A 23401-nucleotide genomic window follows, 5' to 3' on the forward strand; every position below is an offset into this window, starting at 1 on the left:
TCAATGTCGGTGTCATCTCTGTATAAAGAGGCACCCCAGGATGATTTGCGCTCCGTTTAATAACGCAAACACCACGCATGTGTCCTCCCTGTGGTGAATGAAAATCAAAATATTTCCCTCATTACCACCACAGGCATGGCAACTGGAGACCGCTATTCATGATGTTTGTGTTCACTAGTCGTTGGTGACGGCGACACAGTAAATCGACGCTGTGGCTGTAGTCTTGCATCCGTATTCATTTTGCCGTTTCACCTCAGCAATTTCCGCTGAAGATACGGTTCAAGCTTTTAACGAATGACTTCAGTAGTAGTGGGTCCCAGTCGGGCCGTGCCACAAATCATCGCCCTTCATAACACCTGAAAATCAATTTAGAGAGACCGTAGCCATGGTGAAATTGCACGGAGTGCCCCAATTAACAACACCACTACTAGCACAAGGGGTGCATGAGAGATTACGAGAATGAGTGACGAACGGGGCATGCGTCCAGTGAAAGATGAGATGTAACGGCCGTGAAATACAGGAACTGCTATATAAAGCTCCACAGCCAAATTTGCAGTTAGACTTCACAACAGACGGTTTCCTGTAAGGGTTCGTGATCGCAAACACTGGATTAGAGCAAATTGGAAGAATACAACAGACACAAGGACAATTTTGCAACAGCTAAAGCAAAGCAGCTGTCAACGAATCCGACTGGAGGTAGGACACCAAGGTTCGCTTTGTTTTCACCTGCCGTTTAGCCGGCTTTTCGAAGACACTGATGAGAGTTGATATTAGCCATGCACAGCCAGTAAGGTAAAATTGTTCCATCCTTTTATGTATTGCCTCAGTTGAGACATACATGTGCTTCCTTTGGCGTTCATGGAACAAATTACATCCGATATGAACACTGCAAACGGTCGAGCTACGGAGTACACCGCACTCAGCTTGCACTGTGCTCTGTTTCCAAACAGATTGGGTTTTGTTCCGGATCAAAAATCGCTCGTCTTCAAATTGCATCCATGCCGACATGCAGAATAATGTAAGCTGGAGCAGCTTTGGCTGTTCGTGAGAGACGACATAAAAATATCGCCAAAAGACGCCAACGGAGCACGTAAAAGGAAACCACTCACTCTGTGACGAGCTAAGAAGGTACATCGCTCCGTAATATCCGGCCGGTTCGTAGTCTTTCCAGTCTCCAAGGACTTGCCGCCATCAGGGAGGAAAGCGACGTCAGCATGAATCCTTGTCCTCAAAAGGCTTCACACAATTAACGACAGGAGTGGCGTCGTGTTTCTCAGTGAATACTAGGCGAGATGGATTATAAGGATTGTTATCGTTTTCGCTGTTAGCCTCATCTTGAAGGTGAGCAGAACTCCTTTTATCTCAACTGTGATTGTAATGTAATAGATTCGGTTGCAATAGACATACATACAAAAATCTCATAATGTTTAAGATGACAGTCACACTTGGCAGTGCTACGTTTTTATCGACACATATGGTAAATCATGTGTCATTTATCTATGGTTTGGATCCGTCAAAATCTGGGGCATTCCAATCTCAAACTTGTATTTGGTATGTAACAATTCGCAAAAGATGAAAAAAAAAGCGATTCACATTTGTTGCAAGGCCAGTTTACAACAGAAACAGTTATGGTTGCGCGAATTCTCTTCACAAAATATCCTCTCCCCGTTTCCAAGCACATGAAATCATTCTGTTGACGGAGTTAGTCCAAACTGTGTGTATGAAAGAGCCACTATCGACATCCGTCAACGACTGCTTTGCTGGCATGGTATTAACAAGAACCTATCTCTGGTAAGAGGGGATGGCAGCTTTGTCAGACAGAAACGGTTTGTTCACGGGTTCTTTGTCTTAACGGTGCAAAAGGCTGTATTTCACCTTCTCTTCAATGTGGTTTAAAAGACTCCGTTTCTTTTCTTCAGGTCAAACACTGGATTGCTTGACAACGTGCGAAATAAACTTGCCATTCCTTTTCGATGGAAACTGGAATGACAGATCGAGATGCCGAAAACCAATCGAACCCGGTCAGAGAAAAGACCCTGCTGACACGACTGTGCAGCTTAGCGGACTATTTCACCGGGACTATCAAGCCTTTGGAGCGGTGGCTAGCCCGGAAGCCATACCCGCTATGTTTTGTCAACGCCTGCTGCCGAGCCTTCGGGCAACCCATCTTCCTCAACAATCCCATCAGCGGGTTGATCATTATGGTAGGGCTGTTTGTGCAGAGTCCCTGGCAGGCTTTTTGCGGGATCCTTGGCTTATTTGTAGCCCAACTGACAGCAGTAGCGATGAGGCAACCCAAGGGAGCTGTGGATAGCGGTGGAGTGGCATTCCAAGGCTTATTGACGGGTTTAGTTATACCAGCACTCACCAGGGTCACTGAGTGGCATGGATTGCTTCTCTTACCGATCATTTTCTCTTCAATATTCAGGTAGATTGATGCTGGTGTCGTGTTGCTGTATACATTTTCTCAGATTTTGATACAACTGTAAACTCTATACTGCCTTCTGTTGCTGCTCCCGCCAACAAACGCATTCTGTAATGGCTTGAAAATCCTGCTTTGGTTACGGCTTCGAAATACTGCCGCTAATTCTAAAGCGTATAGTTGCAAATGCCTGCTCTATCATCTACGTCACACTACAGTACATGCTGCTGTTTTCGTATCTTGCTGCAGCTTTACTTTTTTCTCTATTTTCCATTGTAGACGCTCATTCTGCACGCTGGCGCTGAGTGATGTTGGTGTTATAACTGTTGGCTCTTTGCAGCACGTCTTGTCTGTTGCTGTGATATTGTTGCGTGTAGTTATTCTACGTCATGTTTCCAACACTTGAAATCCCATGCAGTGATCCCTCCAGTGAACAGTGCCTCTCTCAAGACCAACTCCATGATAGGTCCACAAAACCGATATTTTGTACAACCAAAATCTTGTCCTACACAAGACGGCCGATAAAATATGAAAAACTAAATTTAAAATGCCTAAAAAGTAACATAAAATAAACCAGTAAATGAAAAGCAAACAAAACCACTCATACCAAATTTAAACTTTAATTTATGTAATAGCATTAAACCTTCACTTTGTTCGAAGAGCAAGCGTCCGACTGATACCGTAAAAGCGACGTTATTCCCCAATCGACTTTACTGACTGTCTCCAGTGCATTTCCTTCTTGTGACCAATTAAACAAATAGCACTTCAGTAGAGTATAACAGTCGTGGTCCTATCATGGCGTGTTTCTTCCATTCTCGTCCAATCGATCCACCGCCTTGCTTCAATTCCTTAGCCTGGCAAAGCTAACTAAAAGCCACTCGACTTAATTTGGATCACAGCGATGTATGCATCGACAGAAATCATATCCGTTAAGGGAAGTGGACATTTTCAAATGCTTGACAAAGTGACAAATGCCGCTTAATCTTTTCCACATCTTTTATTCGCCAAAATTATAAGTACTTCCTTGTGATTTAAATTTAAAAACATGGTTACATTGTATTACAAATGTTAAAATTCTCCTACACGGGCAAACAGCAACAATATTTTCGTTACAGGTTCACAGTTGAGGTGCTTACGATTTTTTCTCAGATAATCTCAGCCTGCTAAACTTTGACCCTAACCACAAGGGTGTATGTAAAATCACATTGAAATTGGAGGACTGGGGACTGTTAGAGTTTATAGTTGTCCAATGAAAAAAAAACGTGCATGACGTATGATGTACAAAAAACCTACATTTTTCACTTTAAAGTGCTAAGGGCACAGCCCGACTTTACAACTTTGTTTTTTGTGTCACTGTACGTAGTGCAATCCTGGCCAGCGCACTGGGCAACCTACTCGGCAAGTGGGGTTTACCCGCCTTCAATCTCCCCTTTAACATGGCAACTTTCATCTTTGTGGCTGCTTCGGGTCCGGAAAATCCATACTTTGGTCCTGCCCCATCTGCCACGGACCTCAAAGCGGCAGATGTGGCGAGGCTGGACCAGACGACCGCTAATGACACGGGCGAACCCATCAGCTGGGTCCTGGTGAGTGAAATCGTCTCCTGTTAACTTAAGTTTCGCCTTCATTATTGCAAAGTGTCAGCGCAAAGTAAAAACAACCTTGTCATACAGAAATGACATCAGCTGATAATTCAATCAAACCTCTGCTCAAATATACCCAGCACAAAACAGCCAAATACAGTGCATCAATTACATTTCCCAAAAAGTTGTATTACCATAAATCATGTCAATGGCTATTCGGTATTATTCATTTTGTATAGTACGCAATCCAATACAAATGGCAACTCAATGGTCAAAGCAAATGAATGTTATTCACAATCCAATGGTCACATTTTTTTTTATAAATGTAGTTATGTAATATTTCTATAATGACCATTAATATCTACACATATGTCCAAAAACTCCAAGAGCTTCGTAATGAATAACATGAAAACTAACATAAACAAACAATGCACTAGACTACACGCTCACGGTTCAGACAGAGGGACTGAAAAATACACGCCTCGCGGACAAATCGACAATGATATGTCAAACAATACGGCCATAAAGGTAGATAAATCATTAATCTTCTTGCAAACAGACCCAGTGCATTTCGCTTGGGAACCCAACATTAACGTCAGGGCTATTTGTTTGCACGACCCGTACCTTTATTGTGTACATGAGGATGCTGATCAGTAATACTTCATGGAAATTGATACTAAATTTGGCACATGATAAACAGCCTCTCTCTTGTCACAACGCGTTGGCTGTACACTCGGTAAATATTGAACCTGCTTTCACATTCTATTAAAGCCATGTTGACGTTAACTGTCGAGAAACACTAACAAAGTAATATTTTTACAGAGTGGGCGTCCATATTATGATAATCGGTTAAAGAGTACAGCGTTTGCGCAAGTGCAATTGGCAAAGCATGTGCGAACTGTTAGAATAGAACGAAGCAAAAATTACCAAAAAAAAAAGGAAGACTTTATCTTAGTGTCCTTCACGGCAAGATTATTCTTTGAGTGCTGTACGGATGTTTGGGTTCACAGGAGCTGTACAGCTTACCAAACAATTTATGCTCTGCTTTTAATAAGCTTTCTGCGAGATAAATTTGAATAAAATCTCGTACACTGAGTTATCTGACTGCACAAAAACCATAACAATTTGAATTTTCCAGACTAAAGACATTGTTGCTATACCTTGTGATTCGGGAAGCTTTTGCATAGCGACCACCATCTCTGGAATGGACTGGTTCATTTGTACCCTTCTGATCCATTGAAAAGCGTGGTCTCTTACGTAACTAAGCAAAAGCTGCCCGATTCACGAGGTACATGTATAGCAACAGTGTCGTTAGTATGGAGTATTCAAAATCGTTGTTCACGTGAATTTAAAGAACTCAGTGTACCAGATTTTATTGAAATTTATCTCGCACAAGGCTTATTTCACAACGCGTCTTACTTCCATTCACAGAAGGCTCCGACACCGTATGTTTTTATGACACATGCAAGACACGACCCGTTCAATTTAAACTGAGTTGGTAACACGTGAAACTTAATCTGATAAATAACAGAAATGCAGAATATCACAATAAATCACGGTTTTCCATAGAACACCAGAGCCACCTTGAGAACCTTTGTTCCAGCCACTGTTTCTTCTCATAAACAAATCCCAGTTTCATTCCCCCAATGGAACCAGGAATGTTGCACAGTTCCCATATGGGAACAATGGATACGCCACTTTACAATGACTGTCTCTAAAATCGCTGACAATGTACACTAAAAATGGAAATACTCGAAAACTACTTAGCCACTTAATTGATGCTGTTTGCAATTCAGAGAGTACAGGAAGGGTAAAGGCTTCACAAAAATGTCACGTTCAATAGCGGCATTCCCAATCAGTCCTACGCGCAAAATCACAACTTGGACAAGTCATTAAACGCCTCTCTTGGAACCTTATCCAAGACAGCGCATCCTACGCCTGTTATCAGCATTGGCACTAATGTCTGTGTGCATGACGTCACGAATGCTTACAGTACCGTTTACTGATGAGTGGCCAACGAAAAGCTTTCGACCGCGTATGTGTGGCGTATGATCACTGCTGCTCGCAAACGGTTCACTTGACGGCGTTGCTCTGATATCATACACGCAATCACAACAATCCATGTCCTTGTAGCCAGGTTTTATCTTCTCTCCATGTCTTGGCAAACAAACAATTAATATTTTCCTTAATTTGATACCGCCTGTACATTTACACACCGCATCGCGATTATTACATTAATTTGTCAACCTACAAACAAGGCATATTAATTTTATACAATGTTATGAAGGCCTATCTAAGGATTCTTAACTTATTTATAGACCTTTTTTTCAAATACTGCAATACCCTGCCCTTTTCCTTGTAAATATTCCTGTCCTTATTTCTGTGGGATTCGTCAAATTTTAACATACAATTAAATTAATCATGATTTCCGACCACTGACCACAGATTAATTTTGACCACTGTTTTTGTACATACTTGCCTCGTGAGCATGCTAAGATAACTGTCGAGTCCCTCAGGACAGATTCCCAAACCACTTTAAATTTATGAACATCTAAACTGACCTTTCATAGAAGGGAATATTGATCGTTACTACTGAGAGCAAAGGTGTACATGTACAGGAAACTGTGTGTATTTATTCAATATGCCAATTGCGCTCAGTCCGTGCTATACTCGCTCACGCTGTCAATGACGATTCTTTTCAAATTTGATTATTTTGGTAAAATTGGATTTCAGAAACAAAAACAAGCTTGATTCCAAAATGCTGTCGCAATCAGCAATATAATTATGTTCAACCCTGAAAATAAATTGTCGTCATGTCTAGAAAACATACGGCAAGCTTGTGCTTTTACACAAGGGACTACTCCGATTCAGCCTTTTGCTGTAATCTAATAGTAGCTTCTGAACTGAATTCCCTTCCAATTTAATGAAATAAAGAAAATGCAGAAAAGCCTCTCCATATAAAAATTTCATTCAAACGATACAGCAGCTAGTGCGCTGCCTTGCAATCCACGTGGTTATATTTAATTTGCGTAGTTTTATACTGCGCACTTGAAAACATTTTGTGGAATCTGCGCATTATAAATACATAATCATTATTATCAAATGTGCTCAGGAAACAGGGTCAGCTCTTAAATTGGATGTGTTAGAAACAAAAGGGTGCAATCTTCAAAAAACTTAAATTAGCATTCATTAATTGTGAAATAATTAAATTGGAGACAATAACGTCACTAGTGACCTTTGACTTTTAACACCATTATTTTGCCAAATACGTCACTCGGAACTGACGTCTTTCGGGCATTTTAGTGTTCACCTCAAAATAAGAAATGGGGTTTTTAAAACTCTAATTTCATACTTAAATTAACCGTGTGCATATCTCCCGGTTATTTCTCACATTTCTTGTCTGTAGATTCTTCAAGCCATCCCAGTGGGCATTGGTCAGTGCTATGGCTGTGATAATTTGATAACAGGTTGTCTGATGGCGCTGGCTATGCTCATCTGCTCACCGATCATATTCCTACACGGAGTAATCGGCTCCATACTCGGCGCTCTAACAGGTACCGTATAATGCAGTGTGATGAAAGGGCATCAAAATATGGCCCAGTTAGAACAATTCGATTCGGGTCCCGGGTGCACTTCGTTAATTAGCCATTATCATGAGTTAATATGTTGACTACAAAAGTCACAAACATGAATTTACCACCAAAGCTCTGAACCTTTACAAGTTCATAGCTTTCATACATAGTTTTACCATGAAAATGCAGCACAGAATTTTGTTAGAATTTCTCTTCACTGTAAATTCCCAGTTATCACGCAAGTGCTGTTCACGTTGTCAGTACATCGATACCTGATATTACAACAACAGTAATTATATATGAACCCTAATGTGGTTGCTACAGGCCTATCGAAATACAACGTGATGCCTTGGTGGGTGCCGTAAACGCATTGGCTTGGGTCTATATGGCTCGTATTTCATACCACTTGCGACATACCCCCCCAAAAAAAAAAACATACAACCCCAACACCCCAACAAACAAACAAACAAAACACCAAGGTTCCCGGTAGGCCTATTTTTCGTGGTGTGAAACGAGATCTCGGTGTGCTTATTCTTCAACGACAGGCTTAGCCATGGCAGCGCCGCTCAGCGACATCTACGCAGGACTATGGGGCTACAACTCAGTACTTACCTGCGCATCAGTCGGAGGTTTCTTCTTTGTTCTGAACTGGCCCTCTCACCTGACTGCTCTCTTTTCAGGTGAGTTACTTCTCGGTTACAAATCTTTGGATATTCTCACAACTTTCACAAATTATTACATTTAATAAAGCGAGATTACTACCGGTGTACATGTATTTATGGCAAGAGAGTCGTGAAGTGTCGTTATGGAACAAACATGTAACCATGAAAGCAGTGTTGGGCAATGAAGATTGACGAGTTTGCTCTGAATGAAAAGATGATACAAGACTTGTATAAATTCACGCAACCTTTACTCCGAAAGACAATTATCGCTCAGACAAAAATGGATTGTTCCTTAATCAATACAAAGGAATAAGGAATTTAACTGATCGAAAGGAAACACTAGGAATTTAGAGAGGGAGGAAACTGATTTAACTTTCATTTATGCGCACATTTTACGCTTACAATGACTGATAAGCAAAATCTATCATAAAAGCTACAATAGGCCTATACCCATACATCACATTTGGAAATCAATTAAATTAAGAAATATTAAGCTAGAACATGAAAACAGTAATCATTAAGCCTAACATTTAATGTGGGCCCGTCCGTAGCTTTAACGCGATTGATTTCGGGATATCCTTCTTTCAACAGCAATATTTGCGGCAGCTGTCAAAGGCGCCATGTCGGCTGTTCTAATGCCAGCCGGACTTCCGGAAATTGCTTTCCCCTTCTGCATTACAGCGGGATTATTCCTCCTGGTAACCAGCGAGAGCAAACTGCTCATGCGCGTTCCCATGGACAAGATCACATGGCCCGAGGACCACAGGAGGAGGTATAACCCTAGGGGCGTGGCTAATGCGCAAGCAGGGGAAGCGTTAGAGGTTACATGAAGAAGACGGCATATGAATTTGGGACTATCGTCCCGTATACATTTCAATATATAAGGAAATGGACGATTAATGAACAACGGTGTTTAAAGTAAAGCTTGCCTGGGGGTAAGCGGGATAAACAGTGAAAACTTCTGTCCCTTTTGTAGCTGACCTACATCCGTCCATCATCTTATCCAACTTAGTTTTCTTCGCACGTTAATACATTAGCATATTAAGCAAGTACATATATCAACGTCCGAGTAGTTTCGTATTCTGTCGATAAATTAAATCACATTTTGCGTATCAATTCAGAACGGTAAATGCATTTATATGTAACTGGGTTTTCTTGTTTGTTTTTACGTGAAAGCGTGTTAGTGAAAGCAACATCTTCAAACTTTTGAGTTTAGATATGTGTCAATTTGTCAAGATCACTGAAATACATCCATTTATTTCAGAGTAAAAGTGACGGTGTAACTTCTAAATTCCAACCCTGTAGTTTTAAGCATGCTTTGTGATTGTGGTGTTACTAAGATACGAAGTTTCTTTCAGATCAGATCACAAAACGGTCGATGCTGCGCGTGGCAACAGCCCTTCTTAAGAACAAAACCACCTGATGAGTAAACCAAGAACTAGACAGAAGTCTTTAAAACAGGAAACGAAAACATGGAAAGAATATATTTCGTTAAAATGTCTGATCGCCAGTATAAAGATTTACAGTGATGATAACAGAGCAAACCAAAAATAAATAATAAACGAAACTGAACGAATGTTTATTTTCTCCATGTCATATTTATTCAGTTTTTGACATGGGTCTGAAAAATTGGTGTTGGTACCGCAAAATAATGAAAACATATTATAAGTTTGGTATTTGTAGTACAAAAATACCAAACGTCATGTTTTCTCGAATAACTAAGAGGTGAACATTTAAAAGGAACTGTGGGAAATATTGAAATGAAAACCCTTACGTCGGTGAACTTGACAACCTTTATACTACCTGGTACATGTATTTGCTTCACTGGATGTAGGTTGTAGGGACTGCTGTTTTTATCACATTAGGCAAACAGGTGTTAGGAATTACACCTGCTTACTCAAGCTAATTCCCCAATTCTGAAAGTAAGCAGTGACTGTGATTGTACTCATGTTCCCCTTTCCAACCACAATGCCCCAAAATTTTGATACGACTTTAGGACATTTCCTCATGAAGCAGGACAGAAATGCACAAATCAGAAATATTCCTACGAGTTCAGGATTTTCAAAAAAAATTTTGACGACTTCACCGTGCTCCTGCTGTCAGCTTTTAGGGGCAAACTGAACCGTGGGTAATTCAAACACTTAATTTTAATTTTCCGTTGACAACGACGGTGGCATTCAAACAGCATTTGTGAGAAACCAAGCCGAGTTTGCATTTACAGGTTTTTTTGACAATGTAATGTTAGCATCTTAATGGAATAAAATATCAACAGAACAAAGCTTTTGAACATATTGTGTGACTTGATAAATGACTTCCGGGTAGGCGTAGCCTGTTTCGTATTTTGCTTGACCTCTGATCCTACATTCAAGTAACACATTTCTACACACAATTAAGATTAATTCACGGTTAAATACTTAATCAATGAACATTCTTTTAAAACACTGACGTCCAGTTTCCCTATTGTGCCAAAAACAAACCCTTCCCCAAGGACAGGGCTTCCAAACAGATGATGGAGATCAAATTAATGACACATACCTGAGGAAAATTGAAAGGTTATAACCTACGACCTGGATGTCAGAGGTCAGAACCACCTGTCTTTACTTCCCTTCTGCCAAAATGTTGTTCATTCCAGTTGAAGCACACAGCAGGAACACTGGCCAAATGTTTGACCTGAATGTCACAGGTCATCGTTAGGAGGTTGCTGGCTGGTCATCTGTTGGTTTGTTGTCTTCTGGCTTCATGGCAGGAAAGAACAGGACCTCCTGGAGAAGAAAAGTTCAGGACAAAACAGATTCCATTGATTTATCGCTCACCCTCCAGATTAATCCGCTGCTCTCTTAAAAAAAATCAAAACAACGACACTGTTTGGGTTAGAAATGACACAGAAGCATTCTGTAACTGTTCAAGCTTTACCTTGATGTTGTTGGAGTCTGTAAGGAACATGGTCAGTCGGTCAATACCCATGCCCCACCCACCAGTGGGCGGAAGACCATACTCCAAGGCCGTGCAGAAATTCTCATCAATCATTTGTGCTTCCTCATCACCTGCCGCTTTGTCCTAAAACAAGAGACAAAAACAACATACTTGAAAGAATTCTCTCCTTTTGGACACACAGTGTCATAAAGTGAACATCTATTTTGATAATTATTGGTACCTTTGCCTGAAGAGCGAATCGTTCCCGTTGTACTAGAGGGTCGTTCAACTCTGTGTAAGCATTGCAGATTTCCTTCTGCATGACAAACAGCTCAAATCGTTCAGTCAGACCCTTCTTAGTCCGATGCCTGTTTGTCAAAATGAAAGAGTTTATGAAAATGAAAGTATAGCTGTAATAAAGCAAGGTTTCATCTTCTTTAACAGTCCCAAGGAAAGACGAAAACCTTTTTAGCACAACTCCTTTAGGCAAATTTGTACAAGTATCTAAACTTTACTTGGTTCCTTTACAACCTTGTCATAAGCCTGAAGATATGACTTAAAGTGCCAATAACTTCATGTGGCATGGACCCAAGAAATTGCGTTACGGCTGCTCATTAAGAGTTTCCTCTCTCGGCTTGTGGTGGCGGCAGCTGTGGGATACACTTAGGATCCTTGAGGCTGACACACAAATTCTAAGTACACATGCTTCAAATTAAATTAAAGCACTCCTTCCACAACCTGGTCTCATCCATTTGAAGAAAACTTTCAAAGAAAGGAAAAATAAACTCTGGGCCGAAATTTCTACTCAATATCCATAAAAGTGGCTAGAGAAGTAATATGTACAGTGCAGAAGAGTAAATGAAAAATCCAAAGGTCAGACAAATTATTCAATTATGAGAAGAGCCTGTGCGAATAGAGGAGGACAAGAAAACTGCATCAACACTTGACGAAAAAACGAATCAGAATAATGGAGCCATTTTCATTAGCAAAGTGTACATGGAGAAAGCGTGGGATTAGAAACTCCCCAGAGTAGGTCAACAAACCTGCAATGTCAACAAATTTGTCTTCCTTGATCGCGACCAAAGCCTGCTTTTTTTTTTTTTAGTAGTGGCAGGAATGCAAGGGGGAAATTTCGAAAAAGGTGGGCCCATTTGTGAAAATGGCTGCAAAACCCACCAGGGAAATCATTGGAAAAGGCTTACCACTTGGACAGAGGACTCATTATTTCTGGATGATCGATGATGAAGGTTGGGTTGATGCACTGTGTCTCCAAAAACTCCCCGACCAGCTTTATAACCATAGGAAAAAGAAGAGTACTTGTACTTTACAGCTGAAAAAAAAAGATGTTGTTTCTTCCTGACATTTAATGGAAAAGCAGCTTATTCAAAATGGGTCAAAGACAAGCAGAGTTCAAAATATCAGAAAACAATTACAAGTGACTAAGGCAAACAACTCTGAATTGGGGGGGGGTTGGTACTAAAACTTTAGACAAAAGAAAGTCGACACCGCATACTGTCTGACCTTTTCAATTTCAACTAAAGATCTGTGTAGACCATCCAATATCTGATAAACAAACACTTAAAACTCACAATATTAACGGTTTTGCAAAGTCAACCTTAAAAATACAATACACACTTTTACTCTAATTTTACAAGACTGGCCGATTTTAAGGAGGGTAATTAATTGACTTGTTTCATGTTTTGAATTCACTGCTTTGAGAAAAATCAAGAAAACCACAGCATTTTAACAACAGTGAAAGTGAAGATTATGCAATCTGTCTTATAAAATACAAAATCCATGCACTACAGGGTGTTCTTGAGTGCACAAATAAGGCGCATGTTGGGTCAATATATGCAGAGCAAATAAGAACAGGTGTTCTCCCCCATGACGAGTATTCAAGAAATTTCCCTAGAAGTAACGTGTCTCTTTCAATAATTCAACACTCTGGATTCTTATGAAGGGTAGGAGGGCAAAAACAAAAACTAGCATTTTAAGAAACGTAAGAAACATAGTTTATCCCGAAGCAGTTCACCTCTCACCTTATCCAGGAGTCTAGCTGTGGTTCTTGGAGAGGAACACTCAACTCCCTTCTTCACACAAAGGTCATCAAAAAACTTCTGGGCCTCTGTAAAATAACAAATCTCAACGATAACAAATGGGAAATTTATTCTGTCATTCTTCATTCCAAAGCCAATTCCAACACCAAACGATCACGTCATATGATTCACTGACCAGGAGTGTCGAGCTGATCCATAGGGGGGAAGTCCACCTGAAGTAATTTCTTCAGGTCCTCTATCATGTGTATTCTTCTGAATGGAGGAGTGAAGTCAATCTCCTTTGCCTCTCCCTCTGGACCATCAGGGTGGTAAGTGACTTTCAGAGAACCACCTGTGATACACTTGACCATGCCTAAGTGTGGAAGGATGAAGAGAAAAATACAGATACTAATCTCAGCGATTGGAATAATTGAAATAGTTGATTAAACAATACAAAGCGGTGTACAGTCTCCTCAAATCTGCCTGGACTTGGGGTACTTGTGTTCTTATCTCCTTTGGCAAAACATTGTCTGTCAATATGCAAATGAAGCCAACTGACAGATTTTATGTTCTAAATCGATTAAAAATAACTCAGAAAAGGTGATAAAATATTATTCCTTGACTTGGGGGTGATTTAAGAAGTCTATTGTCGAATTTCATATCAACTCTATCCATTATCTACATTAAAAAGGCAATCCTAGTTAAGCCTTGAACATTGCTTTAGCTGCCTGAAGATTCAGGCAACCCATGATGGGGAAACAGTTAAGTCGCATTTCCAAAGAGATTGCCGACTTAGTGACTTACCTGAGAGCATTGCCTCGGTGATTTCCATTAAGTCATTGTAGTCAGCATAGGCCATGTAGAACTCGCAGGTCGTAAACTCAGGATTATGGGTTAGGTCAATGCCCTCATTACGGAACTGGCGACCGATTTCATACACACGTTGAATGCCGCCGACAACCAGCATCTGGAAGACGTAAGGAATGTTCCAAACAGGATCATAATGGCAAGAAGCATTCTGAGTTGAATGTGAAGACCTTCGCTGTTCTCACAATTCCTTCTCATCCATACTTCCTACCTTGTGGTACAATTCCGGTGCTACTCTCATGAACAAATCCATGTTGAGTTCGTTATGATGAGTAACGAATGGTTTGGCAGTAGCTCCACCTGCAATCATGTTCATCATCGGCGTCTCAACCTGAGGCATGAAAAAACATCCATAAAATCTTTCAATTTAGGATCCTTTCGAAGTATAAATGTTTGTTTTACTGCTCTACTTTCTATATAAAACGTGGCACACAGGTTTATAGAGCTTTGTTAAACAAAAAAAAGTGAATTTCTTGGTCATTTAATAACAAATCTACCTCATATTACTCAAATTCGTTTTTATCTAAGTCTGTTGATAAGAATCTATTATGGATAAGGTTTCTAAATGCAACAACTGTATTACATAATCAGGCTTTAAGATTCTGGCTGTAGGTCAAAGAGTCTTTGTGCACTTGACACTGCACTGCACAGACTGACAAAGGAAGAATTTCAGTTACCTCTAGAAATCCAAAGTCATCTAGAAACTTGCGGACATAGGCAATGATCTTGGCCCTGACTACAAATTTCTGCTGCACATACTCATTCATGATGAGATCAAGGTATCGCTGCCTATAACGAGTTTCCTTCAGAGACAAAAACAACACGTACTAAACATCATTAATTACCGATTCATAAATACCTCAGTCTCCCTATTCAACAACATGCAACTTGACCATGTATTAACATTTGATAATGCCCCCTGAGAAGTGATAACACCTGCTGCGTAAATCATACGCTGGCACCTGGATACGAGACAGTTTAATCGATTCAGATTGGTCAAGAGTCTGTGTGCAAGCGGCTCGCTATGCACGCGCCAAGTCCATAAAAGGAGATTCTTTGGGACAATGTGCAAAAGGAATATACCATAAAATGGACGGGGGTGTTCAGGAAAAGGAAATAGAAATACCAATAAAATTCCAGGTGGTCTTAAACTTTTGCAAATGATTGTATATGGGAACAAATATGTGCTTGGTCAGTCTTAAAATAACGTCTTAAACTAATGCTGATAATGCCCTCGCCTGTGGCTTGGGCATGGCTCACATCCGTTTTCCTAAGCCAGTCTTCAATGCACGTTTAAGACCAACCAATTCAAGCACATATTTATTCCCTTTAACCTTAACACTCCTCAATCCTGCACCTGTTGGAGGACTGAGGGCTGTTAGGGTTAATAAAAAAAAAACAAGCACATAAATGGTTAGAAAGGTCTGACCCTCTGAATATGCAACTCACATTCCAGGCAATCTCAACTGATGAGCTGTTTCCAATATCTGTTCTATCAATATAATCACTAATAGATCAAACTGTGACAATAATGATTACGAGTACAGACAATGAAGTTCTTCAACTGCATATCCAAAGAGGTTAGAATAACTGTGGTATAATGTTATTTTTAAGCATCGAAATACCTTGTCCTTGAGACCGAAGTGAAGATGAGGCAACATGTGGAGACACGGAGAAAGCAGAGACATCTCAGAGGGGACGATACTCAGCTCACCCTTCTTAGTCTTACCTGGAAGAAAATAGAATGTTCCAGGACACCTGCTTAGTAACAGGAAATAACCTGTGGCAGAAATTAGATGAGATGTCAGAATTATTACTGCATGAAGAGAACAGTGAGATGAAACTATTACAGATGATGGTTTTTATACCTGGGTTCCCTCTGACACCAATGATGTCGCCCCGACGGATCTTGTCATTTGCCTTGAAGAACTCCTCTTCTGATGAAAATTTACTAGAGTGGACAAGATGAAATGAAGATCAAATACAGAGACCCCATTTCCACTTCAGAACTGAGATAATTCTACATGTATCGTCTCATATGTATCGTCTCAAATGTTTGAAGATGATACAAAATAAACTTATTTCTTCCTACTTTGTTCCATTATGATGGTTTGGGGACTTACGAGGCATTAGACATAACCTGTAACTTCTTGCCTTCAGCTCTCAGATCGTAGAATATCAACTTGGCTCCAGACACTCTCTTAGCATGTACACGACCTAATCAAAAGCAGAAACAGTGAGAAAGTCATGGCAACCAGATTTAAAGAGGAAACTGTTCTTTACATGCCTTATGAATTGTAACTCGCACAAAAAAATGAGAATACGTACCTGAGATTGAGTGCACTTCGCCATTCAGTATCTCGCCAGCTTCTAAATGATTATATTTCTCAATAAACTCCGTTAACGAGATGGTGACAAGGAACTTGTGAGGGTACGGAGTATCATTGGCTTCCTTCAAATTTTTGATCATCTGAGAACGAATCTTAAAGTATTCCTGGAACATGAAAAATACACTGGGTTAGAGGAGACCACAAAAACACTTTGGGATACATCCTGTGGTCTATGAGACACAGTTAGGGTTGCATTGTTTTTTTGTTCAGAGTAGCACTACACTTATTAACCCTGACTTCTTCGTGTCTTTTGTTAGGCATAGGAAAAACTCCATCAAAATCCAATATTCCCTGTGCAATCCACATTTGTTGCTGAAAAGTCCACCAATGGCGTAATGATCTTTGTAGATGGACCTATTACACAATAGCTTACATGACATCATTAGTACTGTTGTCATGACAAGATGCACCAAATTCCATGGTGGGGCTTTGGGCTTCCTAGACCAAGTCTCTATCAATATCCCCCACTTGTCATTGCTAGAGCCCTGGACCTACCCGAGGATCAAGTGTTTCTTCATCCACAGTTGGTTTCTTGGCACTAGCCTTGGCTCCATCTTGGGCTTGCTTCTCGGCTGCAGCCCGAGCCTTCTCTTCCTTCTCCTCGGCCTTCTTGGCAGCCTTGGCTCGCCTCTTCAACTCACTGGAGAGAAAACAGAAAAGCTGGTGAAATACAGCAGAAAGCGTACAGAAAAAAATGTTCGAATGAGTTCATGCTTGAACTTCTTGTCACATTTAAAACTTTGGTTTGTGTAAAATGAATATCATTGCAGGTACACGTACCATGTGTCTTTAAGGATGAAAAAATGTACATAATTACTGAAGTGACCCATAATAAACCAATCTGGTCCCTTGCACCCAACTGTACTCAAACTCCATTGAAAGTCACTTCACTTACAATCATAGAACATGAGCATGGACACAAACTTACAAATACTGATAGGTGAAATTAATATCTAAGAATTAAATTAAAGCATTGTTTTCTCATACAATTGTCAGCTGATGAATATTCAATTCCAAGAGTTTAAGCAAAGCAAGGAATGAAAACGCCACCGCTTTATGAGAGAAATTTCGTGAGAAATGGCAGGTGATTTGAACAATGTGCTTTCCACATTGCACTGTTATAGTAACAGAAAAGGGCAGATTAATCATGTGAATGTCATTTGGTATCTTTATTTGAAACGACCATGACAGGTTTGGACAGAAAAGAGCCAAATCTTCCACTAACCTGTCATCGCCCGTCCCACTGCTATAGCAACTGCACCTTATTACTGCCACTTTCTTCCAAATCCAAACATCGCCAAAATTTAGGACTTGGTTGGGTAGCCTGGGCCTGGCAAGACTTTGGCATAAGAAGGCGCCGTATTTCAAGCTTGGACGCCACATGAACCCACATGAGCTGGGTGCCGATTGAGCAGAAAGTCCTATGTCATATAGGGCTTGCGTGCCTTTTCATTACTTGCTCAGCTTGATACTGTTTGATACAAAAAGAGTCCAGAAGATTTATTTTAGTGCACGTACTGAGGTGAGGCAGAGACTAAGGTAGTGCCATACGGCTAAACATGATTATCGCATTTCTTTTATTCCATGACCAGGAACGGATCCAGGAAGAGGGGTTGGGGGTCAACCCTCCCCCCATTCTGAGCAAAAAAAAGGGGGGGATAATAAAATAACTAAACTAACTTTACCAATACCACTGTAAACAGTTTATGCCATATATGTTTTAGCATCGTGTCCACTTGTCCACAAAAATGGGACATTAAAAACTTTCTGGTTTGTCCCCCCCCCCCGGAAAATTTTCTGGGTCCCCTGATAACAGAGAAAGTCAAAACAGGCATGACAGGCCTGAAGGAAACAATATTACAGTGTTAAGGTCCACTGCTTCAAGAATTCAATAAAGTCATACAACTACTGGCCGGGCCAGGGCCTAAAGCCCCTGACTACTTGTACATGTACTAGTTACAAAATTACAATATGCAAAAAAAGAGTCACTCTTGCATGCCTGCAAGTAGTAAGACCTTCACTGGGCATCCCTCCAAAACTGTGGGGTTAAACGTCTGCCCGTCCGTGTACCCCCAGAACTGTGGAGTCCGACATCCACCTCGCTCCTGTTCTGGGGGTATGGAGACCCCACAGTTCTGGGGGGGGGTAGAACGTTCATTACAAAATTACAAATTAAACACTTAGAAAATGGATTTGGCACTGCCTAAGCTTACACACCAATCTGGTGAATTACTTGAACACGTCTGCCATTATTATCCATGCCAGAAAATTTTATTACACCGACTACAGACTGTAGTCAGTGTAATAAAAATTTCGGTAGTACAGTCAAACCTCATTAATAATTACAAGACATGTAAGTCTTAAGGACACTATTAATGGGTAATACAAGATTCTGCTAATTAATTAACAAAGAAATATTTGGTCAATGCATGATCTTTATTCATTGTTTTCATTCCTGATAATACAAGGCAAGGTTCCTGTTATAATGAGGTAATTCGCCACGTCCGAACGACTTCGTATTGACGAGGTTTGACTGTACTGTAAAAAAAAGTAGACTCAGGCCTGCTATAAACCATGAAGGTAGGAAAAAAGCCACTGTGTGCGTGGGGGGACTGCCCATGTCCATGATGCAATCGCTCTACTTTATTAGGCCTACCTGCCTATACTCCCTATCCCGCGCCCACACATATTTCTGGTGTACACAAGGCCGGCTGTCAAAACATTTTGCAAAACAAGGAACACGTGTATCGAGGAAAAGCATTAACTGTTGAAAAACCTCCATGCCTTTAGTAAAAGGAAAGCACCTGGCCGAAAAGAAGAGAAATAAACGCACCTCTTGCTCAGCTTCTCGCCTGCATCAGCCATTTTTCACGTGTACCGGTAACCTTGAAGAGCGCCCCCAATTGACATGCATAAGTAAGATACGCAAGAGCGTTCCATTCGCCAGCAACAATGAACTTTCGAAGTCACTTTGATCCAATTTATAGGGTCTGGTTTACAACATTTTAGAATGACGCAACACATCGAAATTAACACGGAATTTTTTTTTTTTCAAATGGGAGTATTTATTTTTGGAATAACCCATAGCCTTTTTCATGAATGACGTAAGGCTGAGAAATTACTCCCAATCCCTTGATATAAACAACACGTCTTTGAAAAAAAATGGTCATACCCTAAAATTCTATTAAACGCAATTAAAATTCGTACAGCCAAACAGAATCACTGTTTTGCTGGACATTTTTCGTTTAGTTCCATAAATAATCAATTTTTCTGAAGCTAACAACTTGAAACAGAATCAAGAGGTGGGAAAGCTTAGGCCATTTTAAATATTTCTAAAATTCTATTCCCAGATATTTTGTGCATGGTCTAGTATTGTCATGTTCTTCCAAAAAATTACAAGAATGCTAACCATGCAGACAAATTTTCTGACTGCTGAGCCAGAAAACTTCTAGCTTTTGCAGAACTGTTAGGTTGTTTCATTAACATCTCCATATAAGAACCCATGTCCGCCTGGAAGGTACCCTTTTCAAAGGAACTCAAATACAAAGATATAATTTCATTTTGGCCAGTAAAGACATTTCTAGAAGCACAGAAATAATTTTTCTAGACCGAGCACATTTCTCTTTTGAAGAAACTCATTTGTGCCTGAGCTAACTTCCGGGTTACAATTAATTCAGAACTTTTGCCTCTTGTTTCTTTCTTCCCTCCTTCTGCTGCTTCAGGAAGATGTTCGTATCTAGCTGAGCCAGGCTGTTCTTGATCTCCAATATAGCCGCTGCATCCCCTTGCTTCTCAGCAAGAGATAAAGCTTTCTTGTAGTAACTCCTTGCTTCCTCAAATTTCTCTGCGGAGAGATTACACATGGTTTGAGTAAAGGGTGCATTTTTAAAAAGAAAGACATGATGGCAAATGGTGAAAAAGTAAGGATTCAACTAATCAGTCAATGTTTAATATCAAGTCAGTTACCAGTAAAGAGATAAGGAGAGACTGAAATTAAGGAAAAATAACATTGGAAGTATTCCACTGTTATTTTGAAACCATGCGTTTTAACTGAGGCATTTCATACCTGCATGCATATTGACAGATGCTAAGTTGCAAAGAATTGTGGGTAGGTCACGAGGTGACCTCTTCTCAGCAAGGTCAGCAGCCCTTTGAATGAGTTCAATAGCTTCAGTGTAGTTGCCTCCAAGGTCATTGACCGTGCCCAAATCGTTCAACAGGATTACTGTCTGCAAGGAAAAAAAATAAAAAATAAAGTAGGTTACTTTTCATACCAAGATTTTTTAAAGGAAGATAATCTGTAGTGATCCGTTCTTTTGTGTCTCTGCCTAACTGTAAAGTAAAAACATGTATTTGAAATTCAGAACATCCCATCTTAACTTCCGTTTTCTAATGGCTTGTCTAATTGCCTTATGGTTACTTTTAAGTAATGCACAATTTTATGCCAAAATTTAATAAATGTACAAAGCTTGATCTTCCTGTACTGTACCAAAAACATGTTACCTGAGGATGTGGCACTCCATCAACTTTCAATTTCTCTTCACAGATGAGCAATGCACGTTTATAGGTATCCTTGGCTTCTTGCAATCTGCCATGAGCAGCCAGGTGCCTGGCGTAGCAATCTAAACACATTCCTAGTAGCGACTGCAGGTTGCGAGTTGTCTCCTTATCATTTGCCTCTGCTAACTTCTTCTCTGTGGTAGAGATGCACCATTTGAAACCTTGCTCTGCATCATCATACCTGAGACACAGAATGTGACACAAGGATTTCAAAGTAACTGAAGTGAGCAATGTACATTGCACCACGTAATGTAAAGTTGTCTTTTCTTTCACATGTGGTATTATTTATCTCATTACATCCTACCAATAGCTTCACAAAAAAAGTCCTAGACTTCAATAGAGTTTACAGAATTTTACATTATTGTTGGTTAGTGGCAAGCAATTCATATTGAGTATACACTCTCTAGACCAGGGACTAGCTTTGCTGAACAAAAAAGGCAATAAATCAAGATGGTCCAAGAAGTATGCTTCCAGCTAATTACAGGTTTAAGTAAGTTTGCCAGGCAAGCTTTATTCGGTTTTAATTTCAGCTCTAAGCAACAAGGCTTCACTTCTTACCTTCTCATCCTATCAAACATTCTGGCCAATTTGAGGGAAATCTCAACCACAGCACTGTCATCTTGTGCCGTTCCTGACGAGATCATCAGTTTCAGAGTCTCCTTGAAGAGATTTTCTGCCTTTGTCAGGTTGCCATGCCTCATGGATAAATTCGCCAACTTCAAATATAAAATACTGAATATGTTTAATCAAGGTTAGTTAAAATTAAAGCATTGAAAACGTCAATACTGTGAGCAAATGGCGACAGCGAACAGATATAGATTATGGACTGACAAGCCTTTTCTTTTAATACTTCCGCCCATGGCTTCCCAAGCATGCAAACAAATTACACAAAATACATGTGTAAAGGATTGAAAAGTTTGATGGGCGATGAGTCGGGTATGGTTCCAATTGAAAGTTTCACAATACTTTAAAATCCACCTGATCAAAGATGTAGGTGACTGCACTTGTATTCTTATCATCTTGGGCCATCTTAAGAGCTTTGTGTAACAGAGCTTCTGCTTCTGCCAAATTGCCTTCTTTTTCTGCAACCTAATGACAAAAGAAATTGAGTGGCTAATAAAAACGAATCCTGTCATGTGGAGGAAAAGCAAAAACTGCATGTACAAACACAAATGCACCAAACAGGAAAACACTTTGAAAAGATGCATTACTTTTCTACATAATTTGAAGAAAGAAAATGGAACAAAATCCATTACACTTAATACTAATTGACTCAAACAGATGTTTAATTATAAACTCTAAGCAGACACTGAGACTCACAGAATGTATTGATTACATGAATCCCAAGATTACACTTACCCAAGATTTTGCAATGAGTAATTCAATGGTATCCTCCTGTTCTTTTCTGAAGAATGCCAGTGAAAAAACAATACAGCAACACACAATGCCTGTGAGCAAACACAGAAAGTACATGTACATTCATTTGTCACACTTACACATAACGAAGTGTTTTCTTGGGGCTTGATATTTCAATTTGAAAAAATTCATGTTTATACTTGATTATCCATCAAGTTAAAGAGGTTTTGTTCTTATATGCACTTTTACTATTCAACATTTATTATTTGTTATTTTGTTGGAATATAAATATTCAAACCTGCAAATCCATAATAATATGCTGGTTCATTTATTATCTTTCGGTTTTCCTGAACAATGGGCGGAGTTTCCACAAACTGGCCAGGACCTTGATTATTCATGTCGCTATGTTTACTATCTTGGTAACCTTTGAATGTTTGCCTCTTGCCATCACCACCAAACTCGCTTTCAACACGGCGGCGGTAAAAAGCTGGGCTCTGTGCTTGCTGTTCTTGAGACTCAACTGTCGACTTCAGATCTGCTGCCAAACTGTACAGAGATTTGTGAGAGACTTCAATATTTCCTTTTAAATCAGGAATTTCTTTCTTTCTGGCAGCTATGTCTCCTTTTCTCTCGTCATGTTCATTGCTATGCAAAGTCTCTGTGATATCACTTTCACCTGATACAGTCGGACGTTCTATCAGTCTGTCGTGACTCTTATCATACTTCTTGTCACGTTGTGTGATTTGAGTCTCTGCAATTTTATCGGTGCATAAAGTTTTTCTTAAAATGCCGTCTCTTGGAAGAAAATTTATCGTTTTGATATGCTCGACACGTTTCTGGCGATTCCCAGTAACTCTCCATGCGTAGGTTTGTGCCAAGTAATACCCATGCAGTGACCTCCTGCTAAGAAATATTCGCGGAAAAACTTGACAAATGCCTTGCATGGACGCCGCCATCTTGCTTAACACTATTGGCCTCTTGAGGGCGCACTTCACAAAAAATTATCGTAGTCTTATTACCTCTTCTGAATGCTAGAGTTT

At 40.0% G+C, this 23401-nt stretch overlaps 3 protein-coding genes across 7 annotated transcripts; 1 reads left to right on the top strand and 2 right to left on the bottom strand.

The window, feature by feature from the left end:
* Positions 1 to 29: 29 nt before the first annotated feature.
* LOC110977628 (urea transporter 1-like) lies at positions 30 to 10526 on the top strand. The gene is made up of 6 exons (XM_022231922.2): positions 30 to 1341; positions 1920 to 2428; positions 3786 to 4008; positions 7412 to 7559; positions 8123 to 8257; positions 8831 to 10526. Exons 2-6 carry the CDS (start codon positions 1974 to 1976, stop codon positions 9067 to 9069), a joined length of 1200 nt encoding a protein of 399 aa, XP_022087614.2. The 5' UTR covers positions 30 to 1341; positions 1920 to 1973; the 3' UTR covers positions 9070 to 10526.
* Positions 9818 to 19418, bottom strand: kars1 (lysyl-tRNA synthetase 1). Of its 3 annotated transcripts, XM_022231810.2 has the most exons (16): positions 19279 to 19390; positions 17671 to 17916; positions 16941 to 17085; positions 16384 to 16549; positions 16179 to 16272; positions 15924 to 16006; positions 15681 to 15784; positions 14733 to 14858; positions 14267 to 14386; positions 13993 to 14155; positions 13385 to 13561; positions 13192 to 13277; positions 12355 to 12440; positions 11394 to 11520; positions 11153 to 11296; positions 9818 to 11001 (listed from the first exon to the last, which is right to left on the bottom strand). In XM_022231810.2, exons 2-16 carry the CDS (start codon positions 17826 to 17828, stop codon positions 10930 to 10932), a joined length of 1851 nt encoding a protein of 616 aa, XP_022087502.2. In that variant the 5' UTR covers positions 17829 to 17916; positions 19279 to 19390; the 3' UTR covers positions 9818 to 10929. The 3 variants fall into 3 exon arrangements, with proteins under 3 accessions (XP_022087502.2, XP_022087511.1, XP_087004006.1); XM_022231819.2 differs by lacking the exon at positions 17671 to 17916 and having other exon boundaries at positions 19279 to 19418; XM_087147880.1 differs by lacking the exons at positions 17671 to 17916; positions 19279 to 19390 and adding an exon at positions 19102 to 19224.
* Positions 19419 to 19539: 121 nt separating this feature from the next.
* LOC147796258 (tetratricopeptide repeat protein 19, mitochondrial-like) lies at positions 19540 to 23352 on the bottom strand. 3 transcript variants are annotated; one of them, XM_087147885.1, is made up of 7 exons: positions 22747 to 23352; positions 22365 to 22453; positions 21984 to 22094; positions 21564 to 21721; positions 20949 to 21186; positions 20512 to 20674; positions 19540 to 20289 (listed from the first exon to the last, which is right to left on the bottom strand). In XM_087147885.1, exons 1-7 carry the CDS (start codon positions 23315 to 23317, stop codon positions 20114 to 20116), a joined length of 1506 nt encoding a protein of 501 aa, XP_087004011.1. In that variant the 5' UTR covers positions 23318 to 23352; the 3' UTR covers positions 19540 to 20113. The 3 variants fall into 3 exon arrangements, with proteins under 3 accessions (XP_087004011.1, XP_087004009.1, XP_087004012.1); XM_087147883.1 differs by having other exon boundaries at positions 22660 to 23352; XM_087147886.1 differs by having other exon boundaries at positions 22786 to 23351.
* Positions 23353 to 23401: the final 49 nt, after the last annotated feature.

Source organism: Acanthaster planci, linkage group LG17, assembly GCF_054643075.1.
Source record: "Acanthaster planci isolate LZ-2023a linkage group LG17, COTS_SCS, whole genome shotgun sequence".
Taxonomy (NCBI): domain Eukaryota; kingdom Metazoa; phylum Echinodermata; class Asteroidea; order Valvatida; family Acanthasteridae; genus Acanthaster; species Acanthaster planci.